The 24,023-nt window shown below is 44.7% G+C and overlaps 2 protein-coding genes across 3 annotated transcripts; both read right to left on the bottom strand.

Annotated features, from left to right (window-relative positions):
* Window positions 1-2,276: 2,276 nt before the first annotated feature.
* LOC107076854 (inositol 1,4,5-triphosphate receptor associated 2) lies at window positions 2,277-16,214 on the bottom strand. Of its 2 annotated transcripts, none has more exons than XM_015342634.2 (17): window positions 15,817-16,214; window positions 14,572-14,677; window positions 13,974-14,032; window positions 13,499-13,560; window positions 12,672-12,730; window positions 11,885-11,936; window positions 11,372-11,441; window positions 11,206-11,233; window positions 10,546-10,686; window positions 9,858-9,989; window positions 9,188-9,335; window positions 8,465-8,508; window positions 8,174-8,224; window positions 5,085-5,182; window positions 4,107-4,238; window positions 3,659-3,781; window positions 2,277-2,674 (listed from the first exon to the last, which is right to left on the bottom strand). In XM_015342634.2, exons 2-17 carry the CDS (start codon window positions 14,668-14,670, stop codon window positions 2,524-2,526), a joined length of 1,449 nt encoding a protein of 482 aa, XP_015198120.2. In that variant the 5' UTR covers window positions 14,671-14,677; window positions 15,817-16,214; the 3' UTR covers window positions 2,277-2,523. The 2 variants fall into 2 exon arrangements, with proteins under 2 accessions (XP_015198120.2, XP_015198121.2); XM_015342635.2 differs by having other exon boundaries at window positions 8,465-8,505.
* Window positions 16,215-18,965: 2,751 nt separating this feature from the next.
* Window positions 18,966-23,895, bottom strand: rpl10a (ribosomal protein L10a). Its single transcript, XM_006643385.3, has 6 exons — window positions 23,819-23,895; window positions 22,835-22,906; window positions 22,035-22,115; window positions 21,478-21,626; window positions 19,533-19,705; window positions 18,966-19,176 (listed from the first exon to the last, which is right to left on the bottom strand). Exons 1-6 carry the CDS (start codon window positions 23,821-23,823, stop codon window positions 19,006-19,008), a joined length of 651 nt encoding a protein of 216 aa, XP_006643448.1. The 5' UTR covers window positions 23,824-23,895; the 3' UTR covers window positions 18,966-19,005.
* Between the last annotated feature and the right edge of the window lie 128 nt (window positions 23,896-24,023).

Raw genomic sequence — 24,023 nt, 5'->3', positions numbered from 1 at the left:
TCCTCCTCTTGATTGCGGCTGAGACAACACTGGCTGTCCCTGGAGTAGAGTAAACATACAGCATTTTGCATTTGATAATGGCATTTAGAAATCTCAAGACGTTCTCTTCCATCTCTGTGAGTTATAATGCTACAGCAAAGTATTTAGAACAGCGTTCTTTGTTTTCTCCCTGGTACAATCATATAACGTTTATCTTTTTCATATGCAAAAATTGTGATAAGCGTAATAGGCGGGAAACGCCTTCAACAAATACGACCTTGTTGTATTCATAAAGGATAAAAACAGTGTGATACAGAAAGAAAGACGTCACGCCGTAGGGAAGCTTAGTTTGGGCAGCAGTACTCTTGAAAACTGTCGTCTGTTGTCGCACGCGATTCCCTTTGGTTATGAGGTCAGATAGACTCGCGTTTCCATTTCATAGCCCGATGCTATCTCGAGAGCGCAACTTCCTAGCTCCGTGAAGTTGTCCCCCCAACAAACATCACAAACGATGAAAAAACTCCTCATTCGTTAGTGCTGCGTTTGTGCAACGTTCGTTTCCGAGATATAACGCCTTGGTTTTTCGGAGTCGTGACGTCACTCAGCCTCCTTACAACGTCATACGGGAACCGGACCGTACCTTGCTGTTTTTGTACGTCACAGACAAAAAGTAGGCGCTATGTTGAAATATATTGAAACATCCACCTCACCCGACCAGACAGACTCAGACAACAAATTGCACCCATTGTTTTCATCACATTCTGGAGTTTAAGTACCGAGTATATTGGTCCCTGTAAACGTCCTTGTAGAATGCCACGTGAATAGCCGAAAAACAAGGCGCTATATCTCGAAAACGAAAGCAGTAAAAAAGCTACTTTCAACGACACAAACCGGCACAAACGCAGCACTAACGAATGCGATGGGTTTCGTCGTTGGTGCTGTTTGTTGCGTGGGGGTCAACTTCATGGAGCTGGACAAGCAAACATGTCCTGGGCAATTACATTGCATACTGCAAAAGACAGACTTCACCTGGGAGAAATATGACGGTCTAACAAAGGCGCCTACAGTATATATGTGTCTTCAGAGGTCAAGGTGTGCCCTCACGCTGTATTCTACACCAGAAACACAAAGATAAAAAGACTGTGAGCTAATCGTTTCATGTTTGCGCGTAAGAACCCTGTAAATACAAAGTATAGTGACAGTTAATTAAATAATTTAGATATATGTTCCCTTCTGTTATGTTTATTTAAGGAGACGGCGTGAAATTGATTACTTCTTCAGATTTTAAAAACGGACACCGCTACGAAGTATTAAGACGTGCTCGTTAAAGCCTCTTTGTAAGAACATGCAATTGTGTGCAACTGTTTAAGACTATACCCGCAAGGGTATGATATTCGTGACAAATTTCATTTTCCTGCTCACACAAACGCACAGAAGATACTTGTATTAAATGCAAAATCCACGGGTGAAAATGAAGCAACAGTGGCTAGTGTGGATGTTGCTCATAGGGAACTACACAGGTTTCACAAGACAGAACTGCAGAGTGAAGACATCAGGTGAGCATCAAGTTTTGACAACTTCCCCAGTGCTAGGCAGAGGTGAGTCATCTCAGCCCAGCTGTGTTTTCAAACAACAAAACAGACAAGAAACCAGCGTTTTGGCACATAGCTCCTTCTCATTAATTCCAACCCACCTCTGAGATTGCAGATCCTCTTTCTATCTCCTGAACTAATTTAGTCTGATATCCTCTTAAACGCATGGCCTTGGTGAAGAGAAAGGGTTTTGCACTAAGAAAGCACAGGCTCGAGTCTTGTTTTGACATGTCTTATTATCCCTGCCTCCTGCACAGTACATCATATGGCACAGAATCATTAGGGGATCCACGACATTTGTAAAGCTGTATAAGATCAAGGCAGGAGTGCAGTAACAGTAATAGGGCATGTCTTGTCCGATGGTGAGACATTTATTGTTTCACACTAAAGAATGTCTTCATATCAGATTTAAAAGTAAATTCCTTCCAATGAGCATATCCTTTTTAAGGTATAATATAGTGTTCTATGCATGTCCTGTAAGTATGGTAAATGTAGGTCAGTAGTTAAACATCAGTAGCGACTAATTCCAGGACATTTTATAAACTCTCATGTTTAAAGACCTTTTCTATAGACTAAACCTGTTTCAGTTTCCATCAAAACCTGAAGCCTTGCTCGTGAATTGCACAACAGATTGAAAACATATGATAGGTGGATTTTCTCAGGTGAAACTAAAAATGTGCATTTTAGGTGCGTCTGTACCATGCATTTAGTTTACTTAACCTTTATTCCACTTTGTTTCAAAACCATTGCTTTTACCATAATTTTGCATTACATTTCATTGTGCTATATTAGGCTTTACTCTTCATTTAAAATACTGCACCATAATAATCCTTTATAAGGGTGATGTCATAGCATCCTGCACTCTGTAATGGCAGAATCTAACGAGCAGGACACAGAGGCCGGGGGGCCAGAGATCCTGTGTGTCCGAGGACGGGCCAGTGGCACACAGAAGTCATGCCCAGAGGTTCAGAGGTCGCAGACGCCACAACAAGATGGCAGTCAGTAGGGTGCAGGCCACCGCCATGAGGAACAGCCAGAGGAGGAACCAGCCGCACTGCCACAGCCCGTGCAGCAGGGGGCGCCGCTCAATGGAGTGGGCACACCTGCAATGATAAGAGGTCCAAGTTACATGGAATGGCTATGCCCAGAGTCTAAGCACATGTTTCTTTTAATGTAGCGCTGCAACTTTATTGGACACTTGCCATTAAATTAGCAAAATGTGATCTAGTGTTACGTCAAGGGCATTCATTCTTTTAAGTATCTCAAACTAGCTCCAAGGGACCTAAACTGCATGCCACCATTCTGCATGTTTGAGAGATCTCTTTAAATAACCAACAGCTTTCAACATGGAACAAGAGTAGCAAGGCTCAGTTCAGTAAAAAAACTTCAATTATGGGCTGAGATGGCATAAAGAGATCAGGAGATATAATGACTCTTTAGGACAGGAGCTGTGTATTCCTGATCCAGCTTGTTTTTCGTACTGTTGCTATCACTAACAGAGAGATCAAATGACTTGCAAGAGTCAACCTCTTACATTAGACCAATGAGAGTGTGCAGAGAAAAAGCTGCTTTACCCTATATGGATAGGAACAGACATGTTGGTTTTTAAAAAGGAAGCAAATTCCCAAGTGAATTTAAAGAATGCAAAACACCGCAAGTAAAGATAATATACATCTGCTCACTGATATACTGCATTTAAAACAATGTGAAGGCTTTGAATTTGAGCAACAGATATTAATGCAGTCTGGGTGGGTTTTCTTCAATCATATTTTGCATTCTGTGTTTCACAGAGCTCCTACACCCAGATTGGACAGGACTGCGTGCCCCCAACATCATTCCAGTGGGGATCCGTGTCTGAAGAATTTCCACTGGTGATCAGATGTCTGCTATCCAAAAAACATGTCTATAAATCCTAAGCAGAACAGTACAGAAAAATAGGTACAATCTTCTGATCCAGGAGAGATGGAGTATTCTGAGGATGTAAAGACCTGTCAACAGTGGTAATTGGACAAATTTAAAAAGATAACTGATTGGATTAAGCAATTGAGAATTAAGGGCCAGGTGCTGTTGTGTGAGAGGGGTTCTACCTTTCATGAGCAAAGGTGTCATGGTCACTGAACTCCTCCAACGCCTCCAATCCCTCCCCAGCCAGGCCTGGCTGCATCACCTCCTTGCTCCTGCGCCGGAATCGCAGTGTCTGCTGGGCCGACCTGACACAGCCAGCCAGAGAAAGAGGGAGAGTGGCGTACAGAGCAGTCAGACTCAGGTCCCCAGCAATCCAGTTACCATAAAGCTCGTATCTCTCCTTGCTTCACCATGTATTGCTTATATTTCAAATTCTTTACCCAGAGACAATGGGCAACTCATTTTTAGGAAATCAACAAAGCTCTACTTCTTCTTTTACTGATTTGATCTAATTTTCATACAGTGCAACCAGTGATTTATAAAACAATATATAAGAGAAGCAGGATGTTCTGGAGCCCTGGCGTCCTGGGTGAAACCTGTCTCACTGACATTCCCAGCTCTGGGCTCTACCTGTTAGAACACAAGTCCTCTTTTTCGCAGTTGCTGTCTCCAGGGTGTCCTGTGGCTGGGAGGGGGGAGGGGTCCCTTTGCCCCTCTGGGGAGCTGCTGTCTGCAGATGATTCCTGCAGGACTATAGGCTGCCTGGAGTGAGCAGGTGAAGCAGGCGGGAGGAAGGAGACATAAACTGGAGAAGCTTAAGTGAAGATTAAGGTCGGTTGTATCGAGGAAAACATTTATACCAACCCTATCAAAAAGCTACAGACCCCTGCTTACTCACCCCAGAAATGAAGAATGTGACTAAATCAAATCCTCATCAGTTTAGGACATTGACTAGAAGCATGTAAGCACCATTGAAATGCATGTAGAGTGGGTCTAACACATAGTTATACAACAGGTTCAATAAATACACATATACAATGTATATTATCAAATATTATCAAACCTGTTGTATATTATATTGAACAATATATATTTATTGAACCTGTGTTTAGGTGAGTACACAATCCATACAACAATTGTGATTTCCTCATTAATATCATTTTAGGAAGATTAATCTTCTATTAGGATTAAATACGAAGTGGTAGTGTGATGAACAGTCTCCCACAGACCCCAAGGGAATTGTAAGGGTGCATTTAAAGCAATCTGTATAAACTACTTCAAACTAGATTTATTTTGCTCATCAGGGAGACATTTTAGCAAATTATATTGATTGTTTATCTAGACGGGCTTTCTATTTACAGTTTATACAGAAGAAACTAATCTAACAGGACCTTCTAGTCAGAAATTATACTGGGCATGCTGCTGTTTGATACGCCCTTATAGTGAGGGAACTGAGAGGAGACTTGAAGACTTCATAACAGGATCTTCTGGTCAGAAATACCCCCAATGTCATGGGCATAATGCTGTGTGATCTAGAGAAAACAATCAGTGGCACAGAGGAGGTCCTTGAAGAATTCTGTCCTCCTGGGACCTATCCCCATTCCATACCTGCTGCTGGGCTGGCTGGCATCCCCTGGAGCCCAGAAGAAATCTGTCTCTACACTGTTTTTCCCATCGTCTGAGCCTCTGGAATCGGAGCTGTGCAGCTGGAGGAGGAAACACGTGCTGTGAGATCAAGAACCACATGCTGTGAGACTGCTGGTTGATGCCGGGTGAAATTACACACCCTGATAGCCTGGAAGAAAAAAACTTTTTCGTTACATTAGCTTATCTATACTCCATCTTCCAGTTCCAGGAATATACTGTGTAAGGGCTAAAACTGTGTTTAATGACCTTATCACAGTTTGATGTCACTCTAACTTTACTTACAGCAACCAGTGGTGCAAAGAAAAGGTGCCTTGATGTAATTTTTTCTTCATTTTCTTCTCTTAAGAGCTCTTTAAAGGTTTGGTTTCACAAAACATGTAAACACAATCAAGTTAATACACCAATTAAAAGAAGTGGTAGTCATACTTAATACCTGTGTTACACAATATTACAGCTTTTATGTAGACAGTTTCTCCAAATGATGACTGGTTTGTTAAGTGAATCTGCTTAATATTTTAATTTGATAAAAGTGCAGGTGAAATCCACTCTCCAAACTCAAGATGTTTGGCTCTTGAACGGATTTATTTAATTTAGCTGACAGTAAAATCACACACTTCCACATGCTGCTCCAGAAAGCAGTTTAGATATTTTCCTTCCCGGATCAATATCAAAACTGTATATGGAAGGATTATTTCTCCTTCTCAGTGTTTCCTCTAAAAGGAAGATATCCATTCATTAGAGGAGTCAATGCTGATGCCTGGGGGGAGTTTTGAAATAATCCTGTAAATAGTGGGGAACCCCTCTTTGAATACTGGCAATGTGATTATTTTTTGTAACAAAAATTAACGATTTCACAACGTGAAATGACGTACTCTTCCCCTCACAGCTGCAGAGATCCTGATGAGAGATTGCGCTTGGTTTGCACAAGATCCCTCCCATTAATTCGTCATGTACTTGTGATCACGTGTATCACTTCACAAGCATCCTGTGGCAACGTATTGCTAAGGGCATGATACTAAAACAGAAACTGATTGATTGACCCACCTATGATCCTACTCTTGCTGAAGTGCAGTTGTTCACCATGTATAATGTGCAATGTTGCCCCCCTGTTTCCAATCTCCTTAGCAGCAGTGAGGGTTTTTTGAGCCCAGCTGCCTGCCCCAGTCCCTGCTGCCTCTGTCTTTGCAAAGCACACCACAAAACCCCAGCTGTCAGCGTGCAACACATTTCAGCGCACTGACAGTTCAACAGCAGCTCAGAGGAAGGGGGGGGGAGCTGGTGGAGTGCTAACTCGATTCTTAGCGTTACACCATCGTGCAAACGTCTAAGACATTTTGCTCTCTTCTCTTTGTCACTCATCGTGTTTCCTTTTTTAAGCACAATTCTATGGCTGTTTTGTTTAAACAAAAACTAAAAAACATAAGCAGTGGCTTTGAGAAAGTGGTTGGTGCTCAAAGCAGACATTTCACTGTATTTTTTCCCAACAGAGCTAATAATAAAAGTGCACAAGTCTCACTGCCTTGAGATATCACGAAGGAAGCATGTTTCCTTTAATAAGGCAATGGACTTCCTTTTGATCAGATAAGATTACTTTATGGGCCATGTACAATTTCTTGTATTAGGAATTTGTCATTTTGCATACCCCAACTTGCTCTCCATGAGACACACTGACAGGGAGAGAAGCTTGGGGTCAGAGCGCAGGGTCAGCTGTCACGGACGTCCAAAGGGACTAACCGTGGAGAGCAGATAAAGACCCATATGCGTAGCGGCGGAACGGGAAAAAGGCCCGGGCTCGTTAGTGCAAAGAGTTCAGGAGTGCCGTATAGAAACCTATGTCCTCTGGTAGCGGACGTGGGGTGACCTGGTGCTAGGCGGGTCTCAGGACATCCGAACGTCAATGCTGAGCAAGGGCAGAGTGCAAGACCCGGAGATATATAGCCCAAGGGTTAAGAGAGGGACCGGAAGGGCAGTAGGCAGGAAACTAGGGACAGGACAGAGTAGGAGCGCCCTCTGCCTGCAGAGGGCGTGACATCAGCCATTTATACGGCACCCCTGGAGCAGTTGGGGTTAAGGGCCTTGCTCAGGAGCCCAGTAGAGTAGGATTCCTCTGCCGGCCGCTGGATACGAACCGGCAACTTTCCAGCCCCAGGCGCAGATCCTTAGCCACAGAGCCACTGCACTGCATCGTGTGTGTGCCCTGTGAGCGTGTGCCAATCACTGTATGGCAAGTTCTGAAACAGCGCCTTATTTAGAAGGGCAGAGGAAAATGTGCCCAGCGATCTTGATCTCAGTACGTAAAAGGTTTCAGCATCAACACCTAGGCAATACTGCTGTTGGCATCTTACACAGAGACAGTGCCAGAGGTTTCTCACATGCATTAAAGGGCCATTTCATTTGTTTGTTTCTTCAGATTCTAATGCAAGCTGAGGAGAGCTGAGCCTGGAGTACTGCTGTCTGTTCTATGTTTATTCAATTCCTGAAAGAGCTCACTTGTCTTCCTGTCCAAGGGTTTCATTAACGCTGGCCTCTGGCAGTGCTTCGAAGATCTCTTAAGTCAACTGCTACCAACAGCAACAGGTACTGTAAAAACAGCTGGAGATCAAGCCTTAAAAGATAGGTGGCGAAAAAAAATAAAAACACAACCGAAAGGAAATTTGCAGGTGTTGCGAGTGCTGCCCAGCATCAAACGCTAAGTTGCAGTCAACCAGCTGGAGACGAAGTGCATGAAGGGACAAGCCTGGTCTAAAAACTGCAGCAGCTCAGCTGCTTGGGCATGCCCAGCATGAGCCATCTAATTAGCCACAAAGAGGGCCTGATCTCTTTCCTTCAGTGTGAGGCTCAGAGCAATTTACCCCTCCAGTAGAGTGAACAGTAGCACTGTGTGGCAGTGATCTGCCCAGTCCAGCACAGTCCACCTCAGTCCCCTGAAGACCTGCATGGCAGTGGTGGTCAGGCAGGAGCTAATTGATGCTGAGGCTCTGTGCATGTGCAGTGGTGGGTTCCTTTACCTGGGTGCAGGGAGAGAGTGGCTCCCAGTCTAGGTGTCTTACCTGGGCCTGTTTGGGAATCACCGCAATGCTGACCCTTCGCCGAGCACCGTGCTGTGAGAGAGAGGAACAGCAATCAGAGGGACAACCTGTAGGCAGGAATGGAAAACTACAGGACAGAGGAAATCAGGAGTCACGAGTGAACCGTGTCCAACAGGGCCATTCTCACTCATCATTCACATCCACTCTCATTCAACCTGATAGCTGTGGTTGGTGCTGCCTTTGTGATTTTAGGCAAAGTGAATCTCAAGTTCTTGGAGACACAGTCCCTGAACTCCAGGTCTAGGCTCTTACCTGGGAGTGTCTCAGGTATGTTTTCTGCCTCAGGTCACCATCTTCTGAAAGACAAGATATTGAGAAGATCATGTTCTTGTCAGAATCGGCCCTCAGCTGCTGGCTCAGATATCCAGGTTAACTTTAGGGATGAAGGAGGGCATTTTCACTGGCTCATGCAACATCATATTCATCATTGAAATGTGATCGTTCTTATTAATGAGAGACCTGCAATCACTGTAGTCATTAACAAAATAAAAACACACAGAATAAACCTTGATGCAATTTAATTTAACTATTATAAATACTAATGCAAGACTGTTCCTTTTCCTCCTGGACATATATTTTTCTGAATTAGCCAAGGGAGTTGTGGAAGACCAGCTTTTTTAGGAAAGTTAAGGAAGAAACATAAAGGTAGGAAAATTAAGGTAAACAAAGAGGGAAGTCTCAATTTCTCAAAGACTACAAGTTACCTGGTTTTGATTTCTATCAAAAACACTAATAATTAACTAATTATTCATTAAATTATGTTTTTTTTTTACTTAAGCAGTGCTAACTATAACATGTGTAGGACCTTGCCACATTTGTAGTGTCTGTCACTTAAGATTTGGAGTGTTCCAGTCCTCATGGGTCTGCGATTGACTTTTTTCATGCAAAAGCTGTTTCTAACAACATTGCAAGACTTTGGTCCCGGTTTGTCTGCATGTAGAGCAGTCCCCCCCGCCTGCAGGGGGCAGCACTCACCTTGCGACTCACTGAGGCGACGGCTGCGAGAGTTCCTCAGCACCATCCTCTTGGTCTCCTCCAGCTCAGTCTGGTCACGCGCATGGCGCCGCTTCAGGTTCTCCACGTGAGCGACCATCAGCTCCACTGCGTGGCTCACTCGTGCCTCCTGAGTGACGGAGAACCACAAGAGGAGCAGAGAGGTGAAATAGACAAACCTGGCAGAGAAGGAGATACACCTGCATCTCTCCCTGTCAGAGCACCACTTGCTGTGTCCATGGTTGTTCCATTCATGTCTCGAGACTAAATGACTTGTGTCGAATTTGGCAGGCAGAATCAACAAGACTAAAAAGACGGCTCAGTAACTCCAGGGGATGGGATATTGGTAAAATGCAGAAATGTAACACAGGGGATACAAACACCACAAAAACACCAATTGCACAGTGTTGCAAGCACTGCAGCAACATTCAGAAGAGTTTGCATTGGAGGTAATACGTTTGTAAGAAAAGGTCACTCAAGAAGCAATAGGAGGGATTGGTGAAGTGAAATGCTTTGCTATGTTCTACACAGGAAGCCAAGGAACTGATGGAGTTCTCATACTAGCAGTGGGTAGTGCAATAAGGGGGCAATCCAAATGAGCTATATAGGCCAAATGTCCTTCTCTCATGTGTAATTGTTGTCCTGCTGTCACCTGGTGCACAGCCCCCAGAAGCTCTGCGGTACTGGAAATGCGCTCTATGGTGTTGGACAGGACCTCCAGGCTCTGCTCCAGCTTCTGCACGATCCTGCCACGCTTGCTGTCCACAAACAGGCCTTTCAGGGTCTGGCAAACAACACATGACACCACCTACTTAGTAGGGACTGAGAAAAGAGCACTAGTAGTACTTCTGTGTCTTGGCCGCTGACACTCATACCTGGTCATGACAGTGGCCATGTCTTCTGCCTTTCATTCCACCCTGGACTCTTGGATCAATGATGTGAATCAACTGTTGACTTAATTGGTCTTTATTACCCCTGTTTTTTGGGTGTTTAATCCTTAAGGAATGTAAATAACATCTGAAAGCAGGTGGAATGCAACCCTACAGTACCAGGAGTGAATATCACTAATCTTGGTGAACATTCAGCTATAGCAGTTAGACATACTGCCTCCTATATTTAAGAGGTAAAACAAACTGTACTTCAATATCAAGGTACTTTTGGAGTATCTGTCAGGAATAAAACACCACCACAAAATCATTTAATATGCAATGGAACTTGGATTGAAAATGGAGGCACTAGTCCTCTTTGTTGTTTCTCTGTGAGAGAGTTTCACTTTGTCTCTTCTCTTCCAATTTTAACAGGTTCCGTCGGTCCCTTCCTGTCTCTCTGCCTCTCCATACCTGCAGCGTGGCCCGGCCGTTCTCCAGCTCTTGGCGGAAGTTCTCCTCAGCGATGTCTCTGGCTCTCTCTTCGGCCTGCAGCCTTCTCTTCAGGGTGTACTGGTCGCAGCGGAATGCCAGGGACAGCTGGGCAAAGGCAGACTACACGGGCACACAAGAGAGGGGCTGTGAAGCCCCGGGCAGCAGGGCCAGGCAGGAACCCTCCCAACCCCACCGACAGTGACCCTGAAACTGAGAAACTGAGCTCATTCAGACCCTGACGCTACGCAAGGTTAGGTTTACCTACTGAAAATGTGTTGTTCTAAAAGTAATCCTGCTCAGCAAGAGAGGAACCGCAGGTTCAGACATGTGCTGTTAGTGCTTGGCTGAAGAGTCATCTGTGGGATTAGTTAGAACCCCACCCCGCACGAGAATAGGCCTGGTTAGTCTTTCCAAAGGCATTGAAGTTCCTGAAGTGGTAATAAAATCTGCCTAAATCTGGCAAAATCTGGTTGATTTGGCCAATCTCCACTTTCCCCAATTGAGATTTAAGCTTGTCTCCATGATAGATGAGTAAACATACATGACCCCTCCCCCCTCCCCCCCTCCAAAAATTCCTAAATACTCCAGTTTCGCATTGAAACAACATCGGAGGAAGAAGAGGAGAATTCCGGAACTCACCTCTGTCTCCTCTTCTGTCAGCTGCATGCTGGGGGAGAGACACAGGACACTGCCGTTATTTTTGAACTCATTTCCAGTAGCCGGGTAAGAAGCACAGTTTATGGTTCTGCGGGATGTGCATGGATATATATGCTGGCACATGCTGGGACAGCAGGATCGCAGGTACCTATTAAGGCCGAGTCGCTCCAGAATGGACTGTTCATCCAAGGAAGTGCCCAGGTCATCAGAATCTGAATCTGAGGGGGTCAAACATAGGGCATCTTCAGGAATAGGACAGTTTGTGTCTCACCGGGCCGCAGAAACTGCAAGGACACTGGTCGCAAGCTCTGGTCACCCTAATATGCTTCTTAAACAAACTGCCAGTTCACTGCCCTAAGGAATCAATAGTGCATTTTGAAAAAAATGCTTCTAAACACATTTAAATAACTCTTAAGTAATCTATTTGTAAGGTCTGGGTAATGTATTTATTAAGATTTTTAACAGTGTAATTGGACATAGATATGTAATACATATATAGTCAAGGTTTGCTGTTGGTGAAGACTCATCAGATACATAAGTGTGCAGAAACTCTGGATAACGCTGCCCCCAGGTGGAGAGACAGCTCTTTCCTCCTCCCGGCTGCTGAAGGAGCGCACACCGTCTGCCGCGCAGTGATTTCAAGGCCGTCGCTCAGTCCTACCTTCCTCACTCTCCCCACTGCCTCTCTCTTTGTCCACGGAGCCACTGGGGCGCTGAGTGAGTCAGACAGGGATACAGTTAGAGAGGAGACACATCCAGTTTCACAGCACAGCTCACTGCTTCAGATCATTGTTGTGGTTTTTAGGGGAGTGGGAAGTCAGGAAGACTAAAGCAAAAAATACTCCTCATACAAGAATAGTATCCTCTATCAGAACAACCACGGGAAAGCGACAATAGGAGTGAAAATTATGTGTTGATTGAGTTTTTTTAGAAGGCACATTTTAACCTTCTTTTATCCAAATCCCTGGACAGGTTTATTTCAGGGCATTTTAATTTATTCTAGCAAAATTGTGGAATACAGGATAGCAGATATTGCAGTGCAGGTTACAGGGGGTTTGTCGCATGACCTGTCTCTTGTCGCATGACCTGTCTCCCTGTCAGATATCGGGGTGTCAGTGTCAGAGCTAGGGTGCACCCTCCAGTGTCTGTTTTCCGTGCCTTCACACTCCGGCTGATCAAGGGTGTGAGTGACAGGATGTCTGTGCTGGAAACTCCTCTGTACTCGGGCTCCTCTTAAGTGCCTTCGGTCTGATTTATTACTGTTCTTTATTTACGCTTCCAAAGAACAGTCTGGAGATTCACATGCATCGGGTTTTGTGTGAAGTTATGAGCACGCTCTTGGCAAACCACTGGGATTCTTATCTTGTTGGGTTACGGTAGGATTCTGGTCTGAATTCATCACGGGATTCCCCCAGCAGGACACTGGCACTCAGGTGGGCACTGCTCACCTGGCCACTCATCGTGCTGATCACCTCCTGGCTTGGGGTGGGGTCCTGCCTGCAGCCTGCTGGAGACACACACAAGGGCTTCAGTCACACATTCTTGTGAAAACCCCAGACATTCAGTCTCGCTCTACCTCCCAGAGTTCAATTCTGGACCATAAAAACAGAGCTTCTCGATGACATCAGCTCTTTTTCTAGTCTTACAGTACTCTGACAAAGGTTCAAAGGGGTTTAAGGGAAAACAGATATTCTCAGGAACAAAATGGAAAGGAAAGATCAATTTGTATCTAGCCTATGTCCTGCTGTTGGATATTGGCATCAGCAAGGCAGGAGGTAAGGCATTGATACTTTGAGACGAAAGCTGTATCACTGTAATATGATGACATGCAGCTCCTTTTGCAGTTTTCAGACACCCTTACATTTGTGAGAACACAGTACTTTAAGTTCTGAAATTGAGATTAGCTTTAAGAAAATATATTTCAGGATTATATTCCATGATTTGACCATAGTTATGCCTTGCTATTGTATACTTTTCCATGTTGTCAATATTTCTCTCTCACTCTTTTCATGCTCCTTTTCCCCAAAATACTTCTCTTCCCTTTCTATGACGGATAATGAGAGTGTCCTTATGAAACCTGAACTCACCCACATTGTCCTGTCACTGGAGTAACTCTGGAGTCATCTGATAACTCCAGACACAGATGACCAGTGAAACGTGCATTTGTCCAAAATGATATGTGTGGTCTATCGGTTTACGAAAAGAAGATTAAGTCTTGACCTCAGTTGTCTAAGGTGTACTGCAATTTAATCCAGACAAGGTCAAGGAGAGATACCTGTTGTTTCACTGGTGTGATGGACTTCCTGGTCTTTTGCCTGCTGTCTCAGTTGTTTCTTACTGAAAAAGAGAACAGTGTCTGAACACTAAACACAGCAACCTGACTACATACAACTGTAAGTGTTCTCAGAGTGAACCTCGCTGTGTCACTAGTTCCAATTCTAGCTCTACAACTTTTTATCTGTGTACTGTATGTTCTTGTGGCAGTATACTGGATGTACTGATTTCACAATATCCACTGGAGCCTTAACATACATAATGAACCCGTCCCCCCACAAATGGAAAAACTGCCTCTCTCTGCGTTTTCTTTCTTCTCTTTTCAGCATGTAATAAACCTCTTAATTGTTCCTTTGCAGCCTACGCATGCTGACACAGCTACCCACCTGAACTACTTTTTAATTTTTAAAATTTCAGTGAAAACAAACATTCCTTTTCTTTATGATGAACACCAGATTAAGGAGGTAAAGGCTCACCTGGGTAATGAAGTGTTGTTGGTGTCCTGTGTCCCAGGATTCTGCTCATTCCCACTGCCCTGTCCACACAGAGTCAGACAGGGGTTAGAGAACAGACTACCCTCCCCCCTGAGGTGTCATTGACCCTCCCAAGAACACCTCAGGCCCGCTCCACAAAATGGGAGAAAAATTACTCCTTATACTTGAGTTTCAAAGAGCCTGTCCTCTGGACCCCACCCCTGCCCTTGAGTAGGAAAAACCACACTCCCCAAGATCTTAATAGTTTCAAGGGGCCTGTGGGGAACCATGCCAGAGCTGGGCTATCTCCAGCAATAAATAGGGAACGGGTACCTCAATTCCATCCTTCCTGTTTGATTTAGTTAGTACATTAATCAACTAATTGATAAATCAATTTAAATCAGTATATTTCTCATCTTCAAAATTTAACTCTTCCCTCTTCAGGGTGCCCTGCACTCTCTGTTTGGGGTTACCTAGCGGAAAACCATGCTAACATCTTTCTCGGGCTGGAGCGTGTTCACTGGGGTAGACTACAACCTGCTCTCCTCATGAGGCTCGCACCTCCTGACCCCAGACCCAGTCCCACCGAGTGTTTGGATACCTGTGTCCAGTCTGGCCAGGGGTCCCGGCACGGAGGCAGGGAGGAGAGGGAGTGAGAACGCTGGAGCACTGGGGGGGAACGAGGTGGGGAGCCACTCATTCTGCTCCTTGAGAGAGATGGAGACAGAGAGAGGATGTGGCAGAGACAGAAAGAGAGAGGCAGCAAAGCAAAGGAGACAGATAAAGATGAAAGGAGAGAGAGAAGGTAGACAGTGTAGAGTTAACAGTTATGGTGAAGAGAAAATTGAGGGACGGAAGGAAACTGAGATTTAAAGAAGAAAACAACAAAGAACACACAGTACAAACTTGAGGAGATTCAGAAACAAATCGCTCATCAAGTACAATGATTTGCAGCCTGCTAATTTAAGCACATTAGGGAATGAGATACAATACAGAGCATCCCAGTTACAGACAGGAGGAGCTGACTGAGAATGCAATCGGGCAGCCAGGCAAAGAGACGTAACAGTCCTGCGAGCCAACACCCTTACTGCCAGCTCAGAGAGCTAGCCCGATACTGGACAGCACTGGGCTGTACAGCACATAGAACTTCCATTTCTACTCCACTGCCAACCTGTTAAAGTAATGAAGCTGTGGAAGTGAAAGCCGTTCTTTGTGCTCAATTGTTTTGTTAAATGTCCAAAACCTTCTTACTCAAAAGTCAAGCTATTCACACCCATTTCTCATTGCTCCACTCTGAATGACAGCCTGTAAAATATATTTTATCTTTAGTAATTCCTGAGGTTTGGCCTTAAGCAGGTCATTAAAATTTGCAAAAATAAATTTGCCCAGATTATTCATGCAACCAACAGATGTGAAGGAGTAAGGGATGTTTATCGTAGGGAGTTTAACAGTTTCCACCCTCTTTGTTACAGTCTACTACATTTAAAATAAATCAATAATAAAAAAATATTATTAGCGAGAAAGAGCGCACAACGCAAACGTTTACAGTACATACACAATCTCACCCGCGTGCTAGACGAACGAATATTCCAGCCTGCCCCAAATTCATGGCTCCAGCAGAGTACGCCAGGAATGTTATTGTTGTAAAAATAAAACCGCAACTTTTTTTCACAAAGTACATGCACAGAGCGCTTTCGTGCCACATGTAACGATGCCTAATTAGTACATCAATACCACCCCAGCTGAAACAACAGCTGTTAATGCTGAGGAACACTAAATTCAGTAAATATGAGCCTGAAAAAAGTAAATAAAATCTGGGATTACAATGCAATTTTGGCTGCCTTACCTGAATTCCTCACTCTGAGACCTCCACCACCACCTTCAGCCCCCAAAGAGCCCCCAGGAGCCCCAAACTCCTCAGCCTGGCAGAGATACTCTCCGAGCTGAAAGGAGTTTGGGAAATTCCTGGGCTGGAGTGAGGATGGCGAGAGCAATGCGCATGCTGAGGCTACCATGTGTTTACAAGGGTGTCATTGCTTAATGCGATTGAACTTGGTTTTCCTCCCACCTCTTTCTTTCTCAGTATTTCTCTCTCAGTCTTTTCATGCTCCCTGTCCCAAAAGTCTTCCTCTTTTTCCTAACCTCCCTTTATCCCTGTCACTCCTCTCCCCCCCAGCTCCCCCTCTGGCTTTCTCTCTCTCCTCTTCATCTTTGCCCCCTCTCTCTCTCTGAGGCAGCTGTTTACTCTGCTCTTTTCTCCCACTGCCTGGCTTTTCTCTCACTAATGTATACAAGGCCCTGCTGCTGTTGACAGCACCTGTATTCCCATAAAGCTGCCCAAACTATCAGGAGGAGAGGGAGGTGGGCGGACTTGTGAATGACCCCCTGCCTCCCTTCCCCCAACACCCACGTACACACCGCAGAAGGAAAGAGAAAGATGCAGCTCAAGACTAACAGAAACTTATGCTGATGCATATGGTGCTTATATAGGTGATGTATTTCACTAGCTGGAGCTTCCAAGCCACTCACACCAATAGGACAACAGGGAAAATGCTCCCAGGGACAACAGCAGAACACACTGAGGCTGGTAGCGTGCATGAAAGGACATTGGACACAGCACCATCCACTGCTGCTGTCCACATTCTCCACTATCCCCCTGTGCAGCTTTAACAAAGCAGCTGTTGGAACAGGTCAACAAAATTTAGAAGACAGGTCACTATTCATTGTTTGTTTAGTGCCCAGCCCATGAACAAGCAGACAAACAGAAAACATGGTGGTCTTTCTGCCTGGGCAGAGCTCTCACACAATTTGAAACCAATATTAGGATGAATGTCATCTGAAAAGGCGAAGTGTGAGCTCTTCCAGAGGGAAGAGGATGGGCTGTGGCACCACTGGTTGAAACAAGATGTGAGCAGAACTATGGGAAAGGGCAAAGGTCAAACTGCTTAAGGCTTATCCCTAACACGATGACTGATCCATCTTCCAGAATGGGTTTTACAGAGCTCAGTGTGGACTTGTCAAAGGCGTCACTACTCGAACTGTATGGCATTGAAGATGCTGCTTGAATATTGTACTCAAAAGTGCTTTTTAAAGGAGCAAAGTGGTGTTTGTTTCTTCGAGTTGGTGAGATTCCTTTCAAAACCTAGAGACTTGTCTAGCACTGACTTCAAGACTTTATGGATTATGGGAAAAACCAGGATTTGAAAGAGACCTGAGTTAAATTATTCTACAAAGAATCTAGTTTTCAGAGCCTGTCTTGTCCATAAAAAAATGGTTTCTACCTTGCAACAAAACACAGCTGCTCACTTCTTTAACCACACTGAACAATTTCAAGCTCATTTTATACAAAAGGTATAATTAATTCCCCTCAAATTAATTCCCCTCAGATCCCCAATTCTTTCAAAGTTCAATTGGAACATCCCAAGTTCTGATTCGCAGCAGCTGATCGAGAACCTGACAAACATGTCCCATTCTCCCATGCATCAGAACCTTAGATCACAAATTCCTAAGCCAGTTCTCAAGTCTGGGCATAACAGCCCTTAATTCTTACAGTAATGCATCTAGACTACCTGTGGCTGTTCTGGTTCCGAAAACCACCAATTCTTCCATTTGTAGCAAAGAATGTGTCTTTTGCAAGACCAAGTAAAACTTCTCTGCCTTATGTCCTTCAGAACTGCAAACCCACAAGCAAACATTAAAAGATCTGCTTACCTTATGATCCCTCATGACTGCTTCACTCATCTCTCCCCATCCTGACTACTGAGGAGCACAGCAAGAAGAAGGTTAATCCCATCAGAGAGAAGCCTGCAGATTCCCAGTGACAAGCGGGCTGCTTTTACAGAAGACGCCAGGCAAAATAAAACAGCTCAAGGAGACTAAGGGTAGAACCTGCAGCCTCAAGACACGCCGACATAGTATAAACAGGCCTCTTGCATAAGGTTGTGGGGGTAATGACATTGAATTAAAAGCTCACATTAATTGTGGGAGGACTATAAACCCTGCTAGGCTTGTAGGATGGCCATTCAAAGACATGGATACTCATGTTATAAGAACCGAAAAGCTATTGCCAAGCACGAAGCTCACAGGAAGTCCTTAAGACATGCTGAAAACCAAACTTAAAGCACAAGAAGGAAAAATGTTTCAACTGCCCCCCGTAACCATCTCATATGCCAAGTTTCGGATACCAGGCCACAAACGTCAGCGTAAGAAGGGAAGATTTACTGGGCCAGTTGCCAACACTGAGGTTTGACTGCCACTTGCTTGACTCTCCTAATCCTCTAGCTGGAGCTGTGTATTTTTAGAGCTCACCACAGCTCTCAGCAGGGTTTACACTACCACACTGGACTCCCATCAGCCTCCTCTGCCAACTTACTTCAGACTGAAGACTAATCAGTCTGGCAAGATCCCCTGTGGTTGGCTAGCTTGGTTTCCCAATACACCAATCACATCTCAGCTTTGAGCCTTTTTTTAATGCTTGGCAAACACCAATTCATCTCCCCACTCCTGCCAAGCATCATGTTCATTCATCAACATAAACCTTACCTCTCCACATCTGCCACACCAGCACCATGTTAAATACATATTTTACACTGAGTGATTGTAATACACACATTCAAGTACCCAAACACAGCTCAGAATCTTTATCAGACCCTTTTCCATCTTTTAGGAATCTTGCTTTCTGATAAAGCCATTTTCACAGGACTCTTGTTATATCAAGTGCTCATGACAGACCTCTCCACTCCAAGGTTTGCCATTTAAAGCTTCTAATTGTCTGCTGCAGTTCAAATAAAGAAAACCCACCCACTTCAATGAGGATCAGTTAATAACACTCTAAAGTACTCAGTGTACAAAGTGATGATTAGGATCAGGCACATGAACAGTGTGCTCTATTTAGAATTAATACTACTGCAATAATTATGTGCTGAATCACACCTTAGGTGGAACCTTTACCAAAAACAATTGCTCATGGAATAAACAGACACGAGAGCAGAAGGCTTCTTTCCCAAAGATTTATTTGTACAAAAAGGGATGCTGTCTAGTAGAGGCGCTGGGGCTTGCCCATGGTGCTCTTGATGTAGAGCGCGCGCACGTTCTGCCAGTTCTTCTTCAGCAGCGATACCAAGAAGTTGATGGCCAGGTGGATGTTGTAGACCAGCTCTTCTTCGGTCATCTTGACATGACCCACGGCAACAGCCAGACACAGCACCTGGAGAGGAAAAGCCATTACTGGAGAAGGGCAGGCAGCACCCACTCACCGCCCAAACACCCCCAATTTTACCCCTAGTCGCCAGTTCAGAGGTTCGCAAGTCAGAAGAGTTTAGCCTGAGCAAAACCATTCCACACAACCTTACACTTGGCTGGTTTGAGATTGGGAGCTACAGTTTAAGATGCTTTACACATGAACTAGCATAAATTACTTCATCCTGATCATGTATTTATGTGTATATGTTAACCAAAAGCACCGCAGGCACTATGGTGTCATTTTTCCCCAAACGGCACAATCTGAAAAGACTGTGAGAATGCATCAATGACTTAATGTCTAGAAAAACTAGTAGCCCTTACCTTCTTCATCTGGAACTTGATGGTGGATTTGACCTCATCCACCTTGGTGTTCAGATTCTCGTTGTGGGTGAGCAGGGAGGGGAACTTGCCAGCCTTGTTCAGCCCCGGCCCCAGGATTCGGGGAATCTGCTTGATCAAGGACTCGGAAGCCAGGAAAGCATCATACTTCTTAGCTGTGTTGGGAGGGGACAGGGGATACTGAGTTAATCTGCAGCAAGTGAACAACACTTTGAACTCAAAGACAAGAAAAGACTGAGAACTGCCATAATCTTAGGCAGAACAATGTATGATGAAGTGGATTTCACAGCTTTACACACATTGCCTTTAAGTTAAAACCCATGGAGCTTTTGCAGAAGGACTTAAATATCTCAGAAGACATAAAAGCCTCCTCTACGTATGAGACCTCTTGCAGATGTCAGGTCATTATATAGCACAGTGGTTCTCAAACTGTGGTACGAGTACCAGCAGTGGTACGCAGAGCGCTGCCAGCTGGTACGCCATATGATCTATAGAACTTTGTTGTGTGCGCTGAAAAATTGGGACGGTTTTCACATTTTCTATTTTAAAACGTGTCGAATACGCAGCCTACGTACTGCGATACAGTGTGCGCTAATACTTGAGTGGTCACAAGAGATTACTCTGTAATTCTATACCACTCTATAGGAATGCGTGCTACGGACGAAGTGACCAATTGTATTTAAAAAAAAAACTATCTCCAGCAAATAGGGAGGTAGGAGAATATGCGTGATTTTGGAACAATGCCAATGTTGTAAACACAGGAATGCATAGAAATCCGTGCTACTAACACTTGTAATCTTGTGAGCACAGGAAAGCGTGATAGATAACAGAAAAATATTTAAGAACTGTTCAAAGTTAATTTGAGAAAAATACACAGAGCGTCTCTGCGTTTCATTCCCATGCGCACGAAATAAAAATTTAAAATACAGAAATAAAAACGGAAACGGGGAAAAATGCAAGCTTGCGGATTGCTAAAGCAGGTAAGCTCCACACTATTTTTGAAGAACCTTATTTACTGGTGGCAAAAGAGCTGACACGTATTATGTGTGGAGAAAGGCTTCTAAACAGCTCGACCTGCTGCCCCCCTGAAAGACACGGTCATTCATAGAATTATTGAAATTATATCAAAAGTACGCTGATAGAGCGCATTAAGATGAGCAGATGTTTTTCACTGCAATTAGCCGAGTCTATAGTCAATTTGGGCAATTTACTCGTTTACTTTAGATACGAGTTTGAGGGTATGTCCCGTGAGGACTTTCTGTAATGTAAGCCGCTACCAACAGGAACTACAGAAGAGTACATATTTCAACTTCTGAATTAATTTTTCCAAAGAGAATGGCATCGACTGGATAAAATGTGTCGGAGTTTGTACAGATGGTGCTAGAGCGATGACAAGCCGACATGGCGGTGTAGTTGCACGAATCAAAGAGGTTGCTCCAAAAATTAATGGACGCATTGCAACATTCGCCACGAGAGCTATGACATCAAGAAAATGCCTGATGATTTAAAATCTGTTAGACTCTGTTGTGAATTGTATCAAGGCTCAAAAAATGAATTCACATCTGCTTTGCTCGTCTAAACAGGCTCACCCCTATCACTGAAATGGTGCTTTTTTATTATTTTTATTTGTTGTTGTTACTGTTTTTTTCTGTAAAACGCTTTGAGAAGCCACATTTAAAGGCGCCATATTAAAGTTTATTATTATAATATTTATTATATGTATGTGTGAGTGTGTGCACGCACACTCATGTTGGTCATTGAGAATTTCTGGGCTTCCTATGAGATGAAGACTTGTAGGTGGTACTTGGATGCTTTGTTTGGATTAGGGGTGGTACTTGGTCCAAAAAGTTTGAGAACCACTGATATAGCACATGAGTCTTTTTAGCCTTGAAGAGCAGCACTGCTCTGTCACAGTCTGCCCACTCACCCAGTTTCTTGACCATCTTCTTGTTCTTGTTGAGCTTCTTCAGAGCCTCGATGTCCATGTGGGGGAACTCTGCAGCCTTGGCCTCATCGCAGTGCTGCTGGTCTCCCAGGACGCAGACGGAGAACTTGGGCCGGGGGGTGGTCTTCAGCCTATGAAGCACAGAAAAGGATCACACTTCCTGTTAACACCCACGAGAATGGGAGATCCCCACCTCACCCCCTCTCCCTTCCCATCCCACCCAGGTGGGCAAAGCCAAAACAGAAACGCCTTACCCCAGATACAGCTGGCTTCTCGTCACAACTCATCCACCAGCAACACCATTTCATTTACAAAATGGCCGGCGGGGGGGGATCGGCTAGATTGCCTTCCCCCCCTCGCCTCCCCTCACATTTTAAGACCCAGGGTGGGGGTCCGTCCGACACCTCCCAGCCCAGAGCAGGAGGGGGACAAGTCGGACTACCCAGGACTCTTCAGCGCCGCCCGCGGCCCCCGTTGCTGTCCAGCAGGCCGAGGGAGCAGGCAGGCTGAAGGCCGGGTGGAACAGGAAAGGGCCGAACCTGACGGTGCCAGAGAAACGCTTGTCCTTCTGAGGGTCATAGTTCTTCAAGCTGATCTGGAGCTCCACCGTTTCCAAGAACCTTCGGACAGAGAAATCACCTGTTACCACACAGAAGAATCACACCGCAGTTCTTCCCAAACCCCTTTACAAGTTACACCTCCTGAACTGACCTACGCCATTGTCATTGCACTACCACTTGGCCCAGTGCCCAGCAGGCTTTATAGAGCTTTTTAAAAACAAACACTTCAATTGTCCATTTACATAAATTAGTTCAACTGGGCAACTGAGGGCTCCAGTAGGGGGAAAAAAAAACAGAAACCATCTGTCTCCCTAAGGCCTGAAGCTGTGCTCCCCAGTTATACAGTATATAAACAGGCTGCAATAAATTTCATTAACAAAGTCATTAAAATAATCGGAAGAACATATTAAAGAGAAAAGGGCAAACTTCGAGTTCTTTTCAAAAGAAACTTAATTCATAACTGGACAGCTTTAAAATGAAAATAGGATTATACGAGTTAAGACTATAGGTCTTAATTCTTAATAACAGATCAAAATAGTTAACCCTTGGAGAAACACTGAACTCAAAGATCACCTACTACATGAGTGTCTTAAATATCTTCCTTTAGGACAGACTGAATTCCTAACATTCATGTTAAAAGTGCCCTCAATTGCAACGCCCTCGCCCCAAACCAGCCCCAGGTCCCTGTGGGTATAAGAGCAGCACCCGACTCAGGGCCAGGAACAGCGGGAAGGGTGGCATCTACGGCCCAGAGGAGCGCGAGAGGGAAGGATTCTTACTTGCGCCTCTTCTGCTTGGAGCCCAGCTGAACCTCGCGCACAGCCTCGTACAGGGTGTCCCTGGAAACCTTGCTGTGGGAAGAACAACACTCAGGTCAGCCCCACACACACCCCACTCTCATTCCGATGACAGCAAGGCTACACGGACACGACCTTCTTCCACAGGTGACATGCCAGCCAGTATCCTAGTCTCACTGCACTGGAACCAGGACATCAGCTGCAAGATCACACCAGGGGGATATTTCAACTTCTCTGTCCAAGGATTCACCCTAAAACTACACTCTCAGGTCAGCCTCGGTTCGTTCACACCAACGGCAAGACCATGGCCTCTGACGAAGTGGGCTTTTTTCATTAGCATACTAGATTTAAGAAAAACCCTGCGGCCAATACTCAGTGCATTAACAAAATAAAAAATAAAAAACACCCACACTGTCTGGGTCGGGAGTTTAGCTTAAACAATGTGCTTTGCAGTGCCGTGGGCCCATGGGCCATCTATAGAGAGCCGAGAGCTTATGAAGGTCCTCGTAGCAGGGCATAAAAACGAGATAGTGCACTTTAACTCTTCGGGTTTATGATATCAAGTCGGCGTGTAGTACACAATTTCACTGTACCGTGTACTATGGCGGTCAAAAACCATAAAGGTGTTTAGGCCGCCACCATCCCAAACACACGTTCTAAAGTTTAAAATATTGCATCCAACATACTGGCCAGTCTTCCACACAACCATCCACTGGGTATTTTCACCATTTTAACGCGTATCTAGATGTGGATTACAGCAGATTTAATTCAAACTGCGGGCCGCATCGTACAATGCCAAGAGATTGCTGATGACACCTTGCTCCTCGTAAGCAAGTTTTTAAAAGCAACTAGGACGGTTCTGCCGAACAAGAGAAGAGTGCTACTACTTTTAATCTATAAATATTCCTATTATGTAAAAAGCGATCACAGTTCCCAAAAGCTGCATAACAAATATTTTTTACTCACCTCATTTTGACTACACGTCTATCTCCGCACTGAGCTGGAAAAGGAAGGACCCACCGTCACTTCCGCTATAAGTACCGAGACACACGCGAGGCCCATAAGCTAAGCCCGGAAGTGGAGTTCGCTAGCGGCCATATTGGTGGTGGCACAAGTAATTCAAAACACACACCGCCTTTCAAAATCTCACACTTCACACTCGGCACAACGA

The sequence above is a fragment of the Lepisosteus oculatus genome, chromosome 5 (assembly GCF_040954835.1).
Source record: "Lepisosteus oculatus isolate fLepOcu1 chromosome 5, fLepOcu1.hap2, whole genome shotgun sequence".
NCBI lineage: Eukaryota > Metazoa > Chordata > Actinopteri > Semionotiformes > Lepisosteidae > Lepisosteus > Lepisosteus oculatus.
The sequence above is the reverse complement of the archived record's forward strand: the minus strand, read 5'-3'. Positions and strand labels throughout refer to the sequence as shown.

What these genes read in the sequence shown, in the direction of transcription:
- LOC107076854 (XM_015342634.2), bottom strand. Translation starts at nt 14,670, where the DNA reads ATGAGTGGCTCCCCACCTCGTTCCCCCCCAGTGCTCCAGCGTTCTCAC. An exon ending in TGACAGAAGAGGAGACAGAG is followed by an intron (nt 10,687 to 11,205) that starts GTGAGTTCCGGA and finishes GTGCCCGTGTAG; the next exon opens with TCTGCCTTTGCCCAGCTGTC. An exon ending in CATACCTGAGACACTCCCAG is followed by an intron (nt 8,225 to 8,464) that starts GTAAGAGCCTAG and finishes TCTCTCTCACAG; the next exon opens with CACGGTGCTCGGCGAAGGGT.
- rpl10a (XM_006643385.3), bottom strand. An exon ending in CGTTTCTCTGGCACCGTCAG is followed by an intron (nt 21,627 to 22,034) that starts GTTCGGCCCTTT and finishes TGTGCTTCATAG; the next exon opens with GCTGAAGACCACCCCCCGGC. An exon ending in GAAGATGGTCAAGAAACTGG is followed by an intron (nt 19,706 to 21,477) that starts GTGAGTGGGCAG and finishes CTCCCAACACAG; the next exon opens with CTAAGAAGTATGATGCTTTC.